Source organism: Carassius carassius, chromosome 8, assembly GCF_963082965.1.
Source record: "Carassius carassius chromosome 8, fCarCar2.1, whole genome shotgun sequence".
NCBI lineage: Eukaryota > Metazoa > Chordata > Actinopteri > Cypriniformes > Cyprinidae > Carassius > Carassius carassius.
The window spans coordinates 5,058,489-5,073,659 of NC_081762.1; the positions used below are offsets into that span (position 1 = coordinate 5,058,489).

General features: G+C 35.3%; 1 protein-coding gene across 1 annotated transcript; it reads left to right on the forward strand.

Moving 5' to 3' along the window:
- Positions 1-246: 246 nt before the first annotated feature.
- si:ch211-264f5.6 (carcinoembryonic antigen-related cell adhesion molecule 1) lies at positions 247-14,222 on the forward strand. Its single transcript, XM_059555748.1, has 10 exons — positions 247-392; positions 623-676; positions 1,111-1,395; positions 2,043-2,324; positions 3,324-3,593; positions 6,572-6,850; positions 7,240-7,494; positions 8,095-8,215; positions 11,111-11,156; positions 11,545-14,222. The coding sequence occupies exons 1-9, from the start codon at positions 344-346 to the stop codon at positions 11,127-11,129; spliced, it is 1,614 nt and encodes a 537-aa protein (XP_059411731.1). The 5' UTR covers positions 247-343; the 3' UTR covers positions 11,130-11,156; positions 11,545-14,222.
- Positions 14,223-15,171: the final 949 nt, after the last annotated feature.

The window sequence follows — 15,171 nt, forward strand, 5'->3', positions numbered from 1 at the left end:
TACTTTTGTATTTAATGTTTATTTAATAATAATAATAATAATAACTTTTTATTTATACTGACAGTTTGTTTACATTCTCTGATTAAGTATTCTGTGCAAATATGCAACCTGCTGCGTGCTTTTAAATGGTAAGAAACAAAATGCCAATGACAAATGAAGTCTAGGGGGCAATGTTTCACCTTTCTGAAGCTCGGTCAATGATGAGAACGGAAGAGTACAGGTTGAACGGGGCGGGTTCGGGTAAACTGCTTGGGTGTGTCGCGTTAACTTTCTCAAGTTCTTCCAGAGAAGTCTCACCGTCGCGCATTCCTGTCTGCCGCTCCAGGGACTCACATCTCTCCATATGGATTTCTCTAACTTTAGGCTGCCTTTGCTCATTTTGGCCGCTCTTGGTAAGATAAAAACAAAAAAATTAAAGACAATAATGTCACTTAGCACATGTAGTCTTTTATTTTAACATTTCAGAAACTTAAATGCTGTATCTAAAAATATTGAAAGCTTTTAAACAGTAACCTAGATCAGGGCATAATGTATAATGTAGTTTAATTTATATTTTAAATAGTTTAATTTCAATGCTTAAGTTCACCTTAAGTGTCCTGACTGAAAATCGTTCCTCTAATAGGATGCTGTTCCGAGGGCAACCCGCTTGTCACAGACAAAGCGAAAGGCGTTGTAGGTGAGTCCATGTATGGTTTATCCATGGTTCGGTGTGTTTTTGTTTTCTGTTATTTGTTCATTTAAAAAATGTCTGGAAATCTTTGGTGGGAAAATATGTAGTAATTTGATATTTTAGAAGTTTGCCACAATGTATTATTAATTTTAGAGTATAATTTCATAGTTTTAATTACATTTACTTGAAAAATTTCTACCAAATCAAACTCAGTGTGGCATAACTAAACCATTTTGTTGCCACGTGACGAAAATCTGCTGTGTACTCACATTTATTCAAGGTGCATGGACAGTATTTGAGTATAATTTCAGTAAACCGTTTGTTCTTTGAATCTAAATATTAATAAAAATGCATGAAGCTATTCATAAAATATTAGATACGTTTCTAAGAACTTAGCAGGGCTGTTTTAATCTAGATTTCTCCTTACCTCATTGAACCAGGTAAAAATGTGACCTTCAAGACAACAATCACCTCAACACAGGATTTTATAACCATAACATGGAATTTCAACAAAGCTGATATAATTACATCGATAATTACACATATCAAAGTATCAAACACCATTAAAATTGATGAGAAATACACCAGCAGAGTCATCTACAATCAAACAACATGTGAGCTTCAGCTCGGGCCGCTGGTGAAGGAGGATGAAGGGGAATATATTCTCAGTATAGTCAATATGCAAGGAACGTCACTGAATGGACTGATTGATCTTGAAGTTCTTGGTAAGTATTGACTATAAAGTGCAATCTTCAGGTATACTGTATAGTTACAGACTAGAAACCATGTTAGAGAAGCCTAGTGTTTGAAGGTCTGAAGATGAATGAAAGGTTGAAGGTTCAAGTCTGCACAAATTTGCTAAAAGCAGTAGTTGGATGCAAAAAGTAAACTTTATAGCAGTTCGTGTGCTGCACTGAATCTCAAAAACAGTTAATTTCACAACTGAACAGTGGGTTAATTTCTGGTAATATGCAATTTGCATTAGGTTTTAGAGAACGATGAATGATATGATTGAATCAACCCAAATGGATAATATAGTGCTATAGACTCATTTTGTTACTTGCTTAAACGTATTGCAATATGATTCATTTGAAAGACATTCATTCATTGACTTGAAATCAAGCATTTACAGAGATTTTAGATCTGTTTAGGAGACTTTTTTTATGTATGATGTACAGTATGTTGTTAAATCTAAGGGTTGGTTATCTAGTGGTTGTTGGTTGGATCGCCCAAAAAGCAAGTCATGACCTGTCACTATTATGCCCTTCAGCAAGGCACTTAACCTTAGGTTTCTTTCCCTGGGAAGGTCTAAGCAACCGCAAAGATGTTTCTGAATGAACCCAATCCATGGTTCTCTTCTTTTTTTCTCCAGAACCCATAACTGATGTCAAGATTTCGTCCAATCTATCTGAACCTGTAGAGTTCAATAGCACCGTGGTTCTTTCCTGCTCTGCCAAAGGCTCCTTTACTTACCAGTGGCTGAACGGTTCAGTCCCTTTGGTGGTGGATGGCACACATATGAAACTAAATGCAGTCGGCAATGAGCTAACTATCGCTGAAGTTCGCCGTACAGATCTGCGAGGACCCATCATCTGCATTGCAAAGAACCCACTGGAGTCAGGGACGAGCGCTCCCTTCAATCTCACTGTGAGCTGTACGTACCTGATCACACCCACACATGCTTAATCTAAGACAAATACACAAATGCCTTAGAGGAACAGTTCGGCCAAAAGGTTGTCATTGATTACTCACCCTTATGTTGTTTCAAGCCCATATGATGTAACCTTTTTGTTGAGGCAATACTTTCCATGGAGTGACCGTTCATAGTGACCATGTCTTTCAAGCTAGACAAAAAGCAACATGAGGGGTGCATACAACATCTGCACTATATTAAAAGCAGTTTAAAGCTATTCAATGGCTTTGTGTGAGGAACAGTCACCATTTACGTTGTTTTTAACTAAAGGTGTGCACTTACGTGCCTAGAAAATGTTATTGTCCAGGTTTGGTCAGAATGTACTGTTTTGGTGCTAGTTGAGATATGTTGAGATTGTCTTGTTTTTACTATATGCACTCTGTCTCTGCAGATGGTGTGCACTAGAGAGCACACATGACAGCAGAGATCAGAAGAGACTTTCTAGTACAGACAGATTCTGAACCTTAGATTAAATAGGGTAGTGAATGAGTCTGTGAACTGCAGGAAGCGGATGAAAGTGTTAAAATATGGATTGTTTATGCATGTGTGCATTTACAGATCAAATCTTTTTGAAGTGCATGGTGTGGTCATAAAATGCATTGCAGCAGAGACTATCAGTGCTTTCAAAAAAAAAAATAGAGTTGCAGTAGGATTCACTGGCCTGAACTATAACCACATCCAGATACTCAAAATACATCATCTTCATCTATAGATAATCATTTACAATATCTTGATCAAATGGAGTATGTGAAATTGTGTAACATGGCACAATGTTTGGTGTTTTTCTTCTAGTAAAAACCTATTTTTATATTTATTGTCAAAGACTAGAATTTTATTTCCTAAAAAAAGGATTGGGAATTTTTTTTGCAAAAATCTATAAAACATAGCTGCCTTGCAAGCACTTTATTAACCTTTGCTTGTGCCTCTTTTTTATCGTCTCTTTCTCCCATGTCTGTCTAGATGGCCCAGAGAATGTCGTCATGACACAAACTCCAACAGGTTCATTTCTCCAGAAAGGCTCTAATTTAACCCTTGCATGCTCAGCCCAGTCTGACCCTCCTGCTCAGCTCCAGTGGATGTTTAATGGCGAGGCGATGCCTCAGAAGACCACGGCCAACATTACCCTCACCAGTTTAGAGGAAAAACACAGTGGAAACTATAGCTGTGTGGCCTACAATGCAAAGACCAATCGCTACGTTTCCTCGCAGGTCGCTGTGGTGTCTGTTCTGGGTAAGTCAGAAACCTAAAGTCAGATGATTTAATAACAAACAGAAGTTTCATCAGTTGTGTGTGTTTCTCTAGTACTACTACAGTATTACAGTATTCTAAGTAAATGCAAATGCATAGCCTACAGTCCACTAAATAACTGGTTCTTCCATTAAGAACCAATGAGAAAGTTTTATATATATATATATATATATATATATATATATATATATATAAGTGTGTGTATGTGTGTGTATTCAAATTCTCAAATTAAACTGATAATTATAAATGTTTTTTTTTAGAAAATCACTGATCATGTAAGCTACTTTCTTGCATATTTTGTATTTGAATACGCTTATTTCTATATGGATATTCTTATTTTAGAAAAGCCTTTTAAGAGGCCCTTTTAATATATAGAGCCACCATTGTTTTTAAGAGTGCAAGTAAAGACATCCATTGAAATCTTTTGATTAGCAGTGGAGCAGTACAGAGATGGACATGCTTTACCATGGTGACTTAATTGCCAAGAAGTAAGATGAGGATTAATAAAAAAAATGTAGGTACTCTGGAAGAGGAACACGTATATTTGCCTTGAAAAGATAATGGAAACGAAACTAAAATGAGATTTGAGATCTGTTAAATGTTGTAGGGTTAGTTTACCTAGAAATGGTAACTCTAAGTCATTATTTACTCGTGCTATCCCAGTCCCGCATGACTTTCTTGCCTGGAACACAATAGGTGAATTGCTGCTGGTTGCACTTCTCCATTGCAATCACAAAGAGTGGGAACCAAGGCTTTCAAACTTCAAAAACGACACAAAGACAGCATAAAATAAGACTCATATCCTACATTTCATGCATATATCTTCCAAAATCCTACGATAACTTTAAGTGAGAAATGGATAGAGATTGACACTTTCAACAGCTCTTCTTCATGTGTTTAATGGTCCTTTTCAATTTATTCATTGACCTAGTTCACAAAACCAGTTTAAATGATGACTTAAATTTCTCACGAAGCAATTGCATGGCTTCAGAAGATTTTGAATATAGAGTATAAGTCATGAACTGCTTTTATTATATTCCGAAGATGCATTTTCATTAGTTGAAAAACTTGAAATCTTCAGGCTCCTATTCATTGTAATTGCATGAAAAAAAAAAAAAAGAAAAGACAACTGGTAACTTTTCAGAAATTGTCCTTTGTTACACTGAAAAAAAAGTAATACAAGGTTGGAATGACGTTATGACAAAATTGTCATTTGTGGGTGAACTATACTTTTGTTTTATATCACCCAGCAACAGCTGTTTGTTTCTTTGTTTTTATTCAAAATGGCTACCTGTCTTAAAAGTGAACCTGTTCGTCTGCTTTGCTCTGAGGTCTGCCTCGGCTCATGTTAGCGGGTAGAAGTTACAGGAATGTTCTGCTTTCTTTGATTGAGGGCAGATTGATTGTGCATGGCTTCTGAACCCGTGGTCTCAGGCTCTGTGGCTTTTGTAAAGAACAGTGCTTCCCCTGAGGTGTTTCCACGTGTGTGAAACCCACACACTAAAGAAAGCAGAATACAAATGGTCTGACGACACATAGAGTTTGGGCAGGTACCGCTTGGTTAAGGTTTCTCTCACAGTATACCGTGAGTGATCTGTCAGTGCAGGGTTGATTTTAAAGTTCTTGTGTCATTGATTTTGTTTAAAATTTTAATGCAAACTGTTCATGCAAAACCGATTTAACGAGAACTAATATGAAGAATGCCTTTTTGGTTACAAATGCATTTCTCAAATGCATTTTTTCTAGATGATTTGAGAGAGTTAATATGCAGCTGTTAATGTATCTTACCCGAAACTAAAAACACAAGCAGTGTGGTGGAAGACAAAATGTGCTAAATGGTAGAGTTGCAGGTATTTGGTGAATGCAATGAGTCTGAATCAGACTGGAACATTCCACAGTAATGATGTCTGAAAAAAACAAGAGAATACTGCCAGAGAAGGCGATGGTCAAAAGTAAATGCTATGGTGAGAGATTTTGTTGAGAAAACCCATTGAGAGATTATTTCACGCGGCCAGATTGAAGGGTGATTGTTTTTTTCCACTCACGTCCTGGCCGGGATTTCTGAATTGTCTAAGATGTCTTGTCATTTTTTAAAATCCTTTTATTGTTATTGACATGCTTTCTACAGTGCTCATAAATTGTGTACGCATATTTGCAACATTCACATTCTCCGTAGATCCTGCCTCGATTTGTCGATTTTGTAGAATGCCTGCACGCTATTGGTCAAACTACATTATAGTCATTAACTTCAGCAGGTCTGAAAACAATGGTAAAGCAAAGATAATTTAGAAATCCTGGCCAGGATTGTCTTTGCGCCTTTTAAAGTAAGACTTTACTTTACTTTACTAACCCTAACCCTAACCCTAACCGAAAGCCACAATCTAAATGAAATTTAAAATGACCAATCCCAGTTGTGTGCCATTTATAGTGCTATTCAAAACTTCATGGTCAGTACTGTATGTTTTTTTTTCTTTCTTTTGAAGAAAATATATACTTTTATTCAGCATGGATTCATTCAATTGATCAAAAGTGACAGTAAAATATTTCTATTAGAAATTGATACTTTTATTCAGCATGGCTTCATTAAACTCACAAATGCTGTTCTTTTTATTTGTTTTCCACAAAAATATTAAGCAGAACATCTGTATATATATATATATATATATATATAAGGAAGTGTTTCTTGAGCAACAGATCAGCACATTAGAATGATTTCTGAAGGATCATGTGACACTGGAGACTGGAGTAATGATGCTGAAAATTCCGTTTGATCACAAATAAGTTACGTTTTGAAACATATAAAAGTTATTATTAATTTATAAAAATATATAGCTGTATTTTACTGTATTTTTAGTCAAATAAATGCAGCCTTGGTGAACTTTAGAATTGTTTTTCACCTTGTAATGAGGGTCCATATCCTGAAAGCACCACTTCTCTTCTCTTCTGTTGTGTTCTGCTAGAGGCCTTATCTGGAACAAATATCTCCAGCTCCTTATCACTTCTCATCGATGGTAACAGCACGGTCAACATCACCTGCTCAGCAGCTGCTGGTAAAGCTGAGACTGCAGAATGGCTGAAGGATAGCAAACCTGTCGTTCCTAGTGACCGTGTAATTCTCTCAGCTGACAAGAAAACTCTGACCATTGTTAAAGTTCTTAAAGAGGATGCTGGCAAATACAAGTGCCAACTGAAGAACAAAGTCAACCAAGACGAAAGCACCTATGTGATGGTGGTCAGCTGTAAGTATCCAAGAGAGGAGACATTCATTGAAATACTGTTTATGTGAGATGCTTTTCACCGTGAACGCTCATACAGTGCATTTATTCTCACATAAACTGTTGCATTGAATTAAAATAAAGCAATCAACTTAAAAAAGGATTTTACATAAAAATAATCAACATTCACTGTGTGTGACCCAACCAGACGTGACGTTTAAAATGTCTGCTTAGGACATGGTGATTCATGTATCACCTCTCTTTTGTTGCCTCATCTAAACATTAGACTAAACATTATCTTGTTTGCAAATGGTGGTGGTTTCCTTTCTGCTTCAGTTTACGACTGTTTGTTTGCATTACTCTGATGTAAATGTAACCTTTCTAACTGAGCCAATCTCTCTGGTGTCCCTCAGATGGTCCAGTAGTGGTGAAAATTGAAGGGAAGAAGGCGGTAAAGTTTGAAGAACGTGCAGTATTAAATTGCTCTGCAGAATCTGTTCCTCCCAGTGTATTCACATGGAAGCTCAATGATACATTACTGAACATCAGCCAGCCAGACATCATTATTGGCAAGGCCAGTGTCAAGGACAGTGGCATGTACACCTGCGAGGCATTCAACTCTATCACAGGAATCACGAAAAAAGAGTTACACAATCTCGCAGTCACAGGTAAACGTGGCAGTTCAGCAATTCTTTCCCATTCTCTGCTCTCAAAACAAAAATCTAAGAGTATCGGTACAGGTATTATCGGTATAGAATTCTTTATCAAATACTGATATATTGGCAAGACTTATTAATTCAATAATAAGTTAATATTTGTGTTTCATGTTAATTTACATCTTAATATATTTTAATAATTGAATAATGATTACAAAATGTTAATATAGTATTATATATTGCATTTGTTATTGTAATATTATCTAAGTAGTATTTTTTTTAAATACTTTATAGCTCATAAGGTATTATAATGATATTTCTTTATTGATTTGTTTATTTTTTTTATTTGGTTAAAATAATAATAATACTAAAAACTGCAGTTATTTTCCCCAATTAGTCTGGCCTGTTTTCTTAATAAAATAATGCACACACACATTTATGGGGTGGTAAAATTATTCATGGCAAGCAAATTTTCTCAAGTTACCGGCCATATGCAGGTGTTGCAGCATGATAGTTTATGTGTTTAGACACAATATGTGATTTTCATTTGTTGTGTTTGTGGAGTGTGTGTGTGTCTGGTCTATAATAATCTAAACACCTTCTGTTTTGCAGAGGTCGGTACGGTAGATGAGGGCCTGTCTGGTGGAGCAATTGCTGGGATTGTAATTGCCGTGATTCTGGCCGTGATCATCATCGTTTGTTGTGTAAAGTGCAACAAAAAGTCAAACACAGAGTGAGTCTAAAATTCATTCTTCTACCCTCCTGTCACATTCATAAATCCAGTGCATATAAATGTAGGTTTGATTCGAAATGATTTTGTATAATAATCACCATTAAGCCTCAAAAGCTGTCAGTTGTCTCTTTCTCTTCACATTCATAGCTTGTAGATCTTTACTCTCCATGTCGCCCCATACCGTCCTTATAATTTGTTTATATCCGCAGATGTTTAAAACTGATAATCAGGCAATGACATGATGACAGTACATACAAATAACTTCATCACTTAACATTTTGACCTCACAGGATACGGGTGTTGTTTCGGTGACATGACACATAACAGTATCAATCAGTAAACCTTCAGCCCACATGTGTTGTAATTGTCAGAAAGGATATGATGCATTCTGCTACTTCCTGATTCCATTCCAGGCGCATTGGAAGAGGCAGTTTAAAGTGAATGAAGTGATTCTTGTTCTTTCGTGACTCCATAGTCTTTTATAGTGGTGTTAGTGTGATGGTACAGTGCTAATAATGTGGCAGTATTGTTCAGTCTTGTCTGTGGTATGTAACTCAGAATTTTGTTAAGCACTTGTATTTGGTAATGTAATCCCACTGATTCATTAGGAAAGTTTGGGGTTGGTAAGATTTTTCTCCTATGTTCCTCAAAGCTGCATTTAAGAAAAATAGCGATATTGTGAAATATTCAGTTAAAAATAACTGTTTTGAATATATTTTCAGTAATTTATTCCAGTGTTGCAAAGCTGTGTTTTCAGCATAATTACTCTAGTCTTCAATGTCACATGATCCTTCAGAATCAAGTTAATGGAATAGTTACCATAAACCTGAAAAATCTGTCATTATTTACTCAGTCACATGTTATTCCAAAACCTGTTTCAAACCTAAACCGGGAAGAAAAACTAAAAGTAGTTGACTTGTATGACTCACATATTCCATATCAGAAAGTTCTGGTGTTTTTTATCTTTTGTGTTCCGCAACAGCGAATTTAGAATGTTTGGAATATCATCGAGCTTAAAAATTAGAATTTTCATTTTTTGGGTTTACTGTTGCTCTATGGATGTTTTATTGCCTTTGTGCTCCCTTCTTCAAATCTTTTACCGCCAAGTACTCAAAGTGGTGAGGTCTGTTTGCCAAGCCTTCCACACCCAACCCTTCTACGCTTGACTCTGAAAGCAGACGGCAGCTTACATTCCTATCTTGTGCTGAGATGATAAAGAAACTAGAGGACAATGTTTTTTAAATTTAGTCTAGAAGAACTTTGACATCGATTTTATCAGATAGATGATAGTAAATGGAAAAATCTGTCTTGTTTAGACAAACCTCTAATCAGAGGAGCTTCATACCGATAATTTCATAGAAGGCCTGTGTTCCTACCTAAATGGATTTTGATAGCATACTGTATGTAGCAGCAAATGGAAAGGACAGGAAATACTGGAAATGCAAAACTAAGCTTTGAGGAATAGCATATGTAAATGAAACTGATTAGTCTAACAGAGAGATGTTTATTTGATAAGAAACTAGCACGACTCACAGAAATGCAAACACACACACATTGCTTGTAAAACCACAGGTGTAGGTAGTACATTGCATTTCTTTGGCATTTTTTAGATGTGTTTCAGTTTCTGAAATGCAAAGTTTGTGTAAAGATCTAAAGAGTTTCCCCTCAAAATGTATCAGATCTTTAGGCTGGAAGTTGCAATTCGAGTTTTTCATCTGTGACAAATGTATTCTGGAAGGGAGTGAAGGCAAACTCCCCTTCATTTGTTTTATGATTTCTGTCACAGATAGCATACAACTTTAGTGCATTCATTCATAATATATTACAAATTAAGTCTTTACACTGAGGTCTATTCTGCCTCAGTTGTGAATGCTATTTTAATAAATAAATATATACATATATAAGAAATATTTGAAGGACATCTCTTCTTTTTCTAATTTGATACTAAATGTCAGTCTCTTTGATTGACTTTAGTATTCATGTGAAAGGAAAGGACGTAACTACTTTAATTTACCTGCTAAATAATTATCTTTTAATCCGAATCTCTGGTGTATGTCGATGAAGGATTCAGAAGTACAGTTAAAAGGAGATCATTGAGGAATATGGTTGGAATGTCAGTCCTGTCCACACACGTCTCACTGTCTTAACCTTGTGAGTGTTTCTGGAGCAGTTTCAGCCTTGCACAACTGTCTGTCTTGTTGCTTGGTTATTTCGCTCTGTTATCTGTTGCGCATGTCAATAAAGTCTCATTAACACTATGAGGGCTTGGCCTATTTGTCATAGCATGAGTAGTTCAGATTGTTTTGTCACTGACAAAGAAATGTATTTTGCAAGAATATATTCTTCACTCTGTAATCACATTACCAGAAGAACATAAAATGTGTAATTTGTTTGCAACTAACAGGATTTTAATGATTGCGCAACATCGAACAACGTTGGCTGTGTCCCAAAAGATTGTGAATCACCTTCCTAGACATCATGTGTGCACCACCCCAAACTTGTGCTTTCTTCTAAGTTACCTTATTTCATTTGAAGTCAAACTTTGCTGAGAATGCAATGCCAGAATGAAGTTTATTGAAATCATGACAAAAAATAAATAAATCTTACCAACCCAAATGCTAGTGCAGTTATATCCCATTGAATACTGAATCGAATCAATAAAAATAGTTAAAGCTAATTAAAAATAGACTTTTAGCCCAAGTTATTTCATGCTTTGAGAGTAAGGGGAGTTCTCAGTAACTTGTGAGGTTTTATTTTAGTTGTGCAGATTCATTGTTTCTGTGTTTACCTATAGTGACTACACCCCATTCTTTCTTTACCTAGTGGTTTATTTCATTCATTCATAATATATTATAATCTGTCCATGTTGTAATTATTTCCTCCTTTTTTCTTCAGCATTCCATCTCCATATTAAAGCGATATGTGGCTGTGAAGTGACCTGGTAAGTGCATAGCATTATAACATTATTTATTTAGCTTCATTTCTTGTTGATTTCCATGCTAGCTCTATGCAATGTCTTCAGGGTGTTGACTTTCCTGCGTGATACTCTGTACCCTTTCGCAAAGATATGCTTCAAAAAGAAAGAAGGGATATTATTCGATCTGAAGGACTAACAAAGGAGTGGCTCCGCTGTCGCAAGAAAACTAGTTTTTGTGTCTGTTCATTGGGTGTGGGAAGCTTTCTGCAATAGAAGCCTGCTTTACTCTTGCCGTTGTGTTATTTTAATGGGAAACGGGGAATACCTGTGCCGTCGATGTGCTGAAAGTATTCTCATTCTTCATTTACAAATCCATTACATGGGTAACCAGATATGTAAATCTCTTCCTCAGAGCATATCTTCAAGAGCAACCCTTCAGCCATTAATCACTCATTTTGATCTGCAAAAACCTTCTATCAAGGCAACTGGAAAAACTGCCCTCACAAGTGACTTAATACTGAAGGTTTGGCCCTTTCAGGAGCTCAACGTGTTTATAAATGTCTATTGTTATACTCTGTGCAAACGTACCCCAATCTTAAGGACACGATAGAGGTCGACGGCAAGACCGTTTACACTTATCTGCATCTCTTCCTTCCTTTGGCTGAAGTGGACAGCTTCCTTTGTTCCTCAAGAAACATGATCCAGCCTCCATCACCCTCTCAATGCTTCACCTGACCGTAAACCGACAGCTCGGCTTGACATCACAGGGGTCAGTTTGAAAGAGCTCTGTTTTGGGTAACAAAATCCACCCTGAAATGCACTGAGGAGTGACGAGACCATCACGTGTTTGAGATCTCAACGCACCCACAAGACACTGAAACATCGAGATTTTAAGACCCGGATGTCCCAAGGCAATGAAGATATACAGGGCCAACTTGACTTGAAGCTGAAGACTCTGCTGAGCTGTCGATGGAAGGTCATCCATGGCAAAGTGTGCCTTTGAGATTAAAAGCTTCTTACACCTTTGCCATGGTTTGCTACACTTTTTTTAACTCCCTCGTCTGTTCCCATGTCTCTTAGTGAGCTGTACACATTGTATTTTAAGAGTAAGGCGAGATCCAACATGCTTGAACTTGGGAAGCAGGGAAAAAAATGCATTTTTGCAGACAATGACATACCACAGTTTTGCAGTGAAATTGCTACTCTGTCCGTGGGCGTCCCCACAGCCATTCGTCCTGCTGTAATCAGGATTCCAGGCCTGTTTTCTAAATCACCTTGAGTTGACAAACATATCTCAAGATTAAATCTGAAAAGTGTTAATATGCTGATTTAAGCTGATTATTGCGTTCCGGTATGTTAGCATTATTTTTTTTCTTTCTCTTATCATCAGATGTCTGATATTGATTCTTTCCTTCATTGTTAAGATTTTCTCTTTGACCAAGACATGGATTTCGAAGAACTTGTGTTGCTCAGATCTCTTTAGATAGAGATGCATCTATATAGAATCTCAGCGTGTCTTTTCTTGTTTGTTTGTATAAAGAGACGAAGCAGCCATTATTCCTGGTATTTCCCTTTCATTTTTTTCATTTCTAAATAAATCCCTTCATTTTTTTTTAAATAAACTTTATTTAAAGATTTATGGCTGGAAAAAAAAAGCAAAAAGCCTCTGCTCCTTTATGGCAAATATATATTCAAATTTATTACAAATAAATATTTGAAATAGTATTTGAGAATACATTTCTGAACAATTAAAAGATGTCAGAAAAATTAACAAATATATTTTTAATACGTTTTTAGTTAATTATATCTTTATATATTTCTAGGACATCTTTTGTTTTATATTGTAAGTCTAAATATATTTTCCATTATATATTGTCCTAAATATATATATAAAAAATTGCATTCACCAGAAAATTTGGATTGTAACAGTGTTTTTTTTTTTAATGTCTTGCCTCTTTAAATATATAATGTAATATTTGAAGGTTTAAACAGAATGTGTTTTCAATTTGAAAAATATATTTCATTATACTATTCATATAATATAACAATATTATAATGTATAATTTGTATAATACAATCTTAACATAAAAATATATTGTTTGCCATATGGGCTAAATGAACAAACATCTAAATATAAAAAAGAGCTTCCACTCCAGCAAGGACTATGAGGTGAACAATATAATATTCATGAGCTAATCTGATTTCTGACATGTTCTTGCCCCTCTTTCATTTAACACTAGATGTACGCAGACACCATTCAGAACCATCTTAATATATATGTATATATATGTAAATCGACAGCAAAAACACACTAACACATTCATTAAATATATTTGAACTCCCTTTTAGCATTAAAACACACAAATATCATAAAATGCTGAGCTTTATAACCCCTTGCAAACCTGTAGACAGTTTTATCTCTGGCAGCATGTGTGTGTTTTTAGTGGTCTGGACTGTTGATGTGGAGAGACCGGTAATCATACGAGTCTGAGCACAGATACACTGAATTAACGGTTAGTTTGTACTGTAACACACTGTGGAGACAGATCTCATCTGACAGTGTGTAGATGGTAACGTCTTAAGCTTGTGTACTTTCTTTGCAATAGCTAATATTAGGTGTTGTATTGAATGTGAAATATGTTTTTTGTATAGGATAGATAGAATTTCAAATGCAATTGGATAATGTCAAATTTGAAATGGAAATTGTTTTTTTTTTTTTTTTTAAGTAATTGTTCTTGTGCACAAATACTGTTCGGTGCATTAAAGTTAATGGAATAGTTACCAAACAACATGTATTTGTGAAATGTTCTCAGGTTGTTTACTGGGTGTTTATATTCTCTCAAAGTGCAGTGCAGTCATGTTTTAAATGATCAATGTTTCTTTTAATATAATTTATTTTTTAAACGTTTTGCTTTTATGTAACTGTTGTGAGTTTAAAAAAGAATGTTTGAAATGCCCAACTTTTTTGTGTCATTCATTGATTAATAAGAAAATAATAATTGTAAGACTTGAATCTGATCTCTTTTTTTTTCTTACAAAAAGTTTGCTTTCGCCACAGAATATAAAATAATAAAAATCGTAAATTTAAAATCAATTAGTTTTTTTTATTTGCGTACACAAATGAGATACACACCCATTTTAGTACGTTTTTTTTTAGATTGACCATACATTTTGTGCTCTTAAAAAAAAAGATACAAATAGAGAGTATATGTTTGGACAAAAATCTGTGCAGTACATAATGAAAGACTTAAATGCATATTGTATATGAGCACAAAAGCAGTCTAAAATCGCTGGGGTATATTTGTAGCAATAGTCAAAAATACATTGAATGGGTCAAAATGACTGATTTCTATTATGCCAAAAATCATAGGATATTAAATAAAGATCATGTTCCATGAAGATATTTGGTAAATTTCCTACCGTAAATATATCAAAATTTAATTTTTGATTACTATAGTAATATGCATTGCTAAGACTTAATTTGGACAACTTCAACGTTTTTTTTTTTTTGCACCTTCAGATTCCAGATTTTCATCTAAAAATATTGTCCAATCCTAATAACCCATACATCAATGGAAAGCTTATTTATCCAGGTTTCAGATTATGTATAAATTTCAATTTAGAAAAATTGACACTTAAGACTGTTTTTTTGGTCCAAGGTCACATATGTGTAAAACCGTTTTAATTTCATGGGCTTTACATCATAATGTTGTTTGCAGTTCTTTTATTCCTATTGAAGACAGTTGTTTATTGGGGTTAATATCACTGTTCTTGGGCTGGTGTGAAGGAGCTGTGTTGAATTACACAGGTCTCCTTTCATATGTGACCAGTTGAGTAGGTTCATTGGCCTTTAGTCAACAGAAAGATCCTTAAAGCTGAGGTGTACTTAATACCTTCACTGTGGGAGACTCGACTTGAATGTGTGCACCCATTCAATAAATATAAATGTCAAAAAAAAAACAAATGTGTGTTTAGTCCGTGTCACGCCGGCCCGTTGTGAATTGCGAGTGCCACGCCTGCTGTTCTGTTGAGGCTTTTG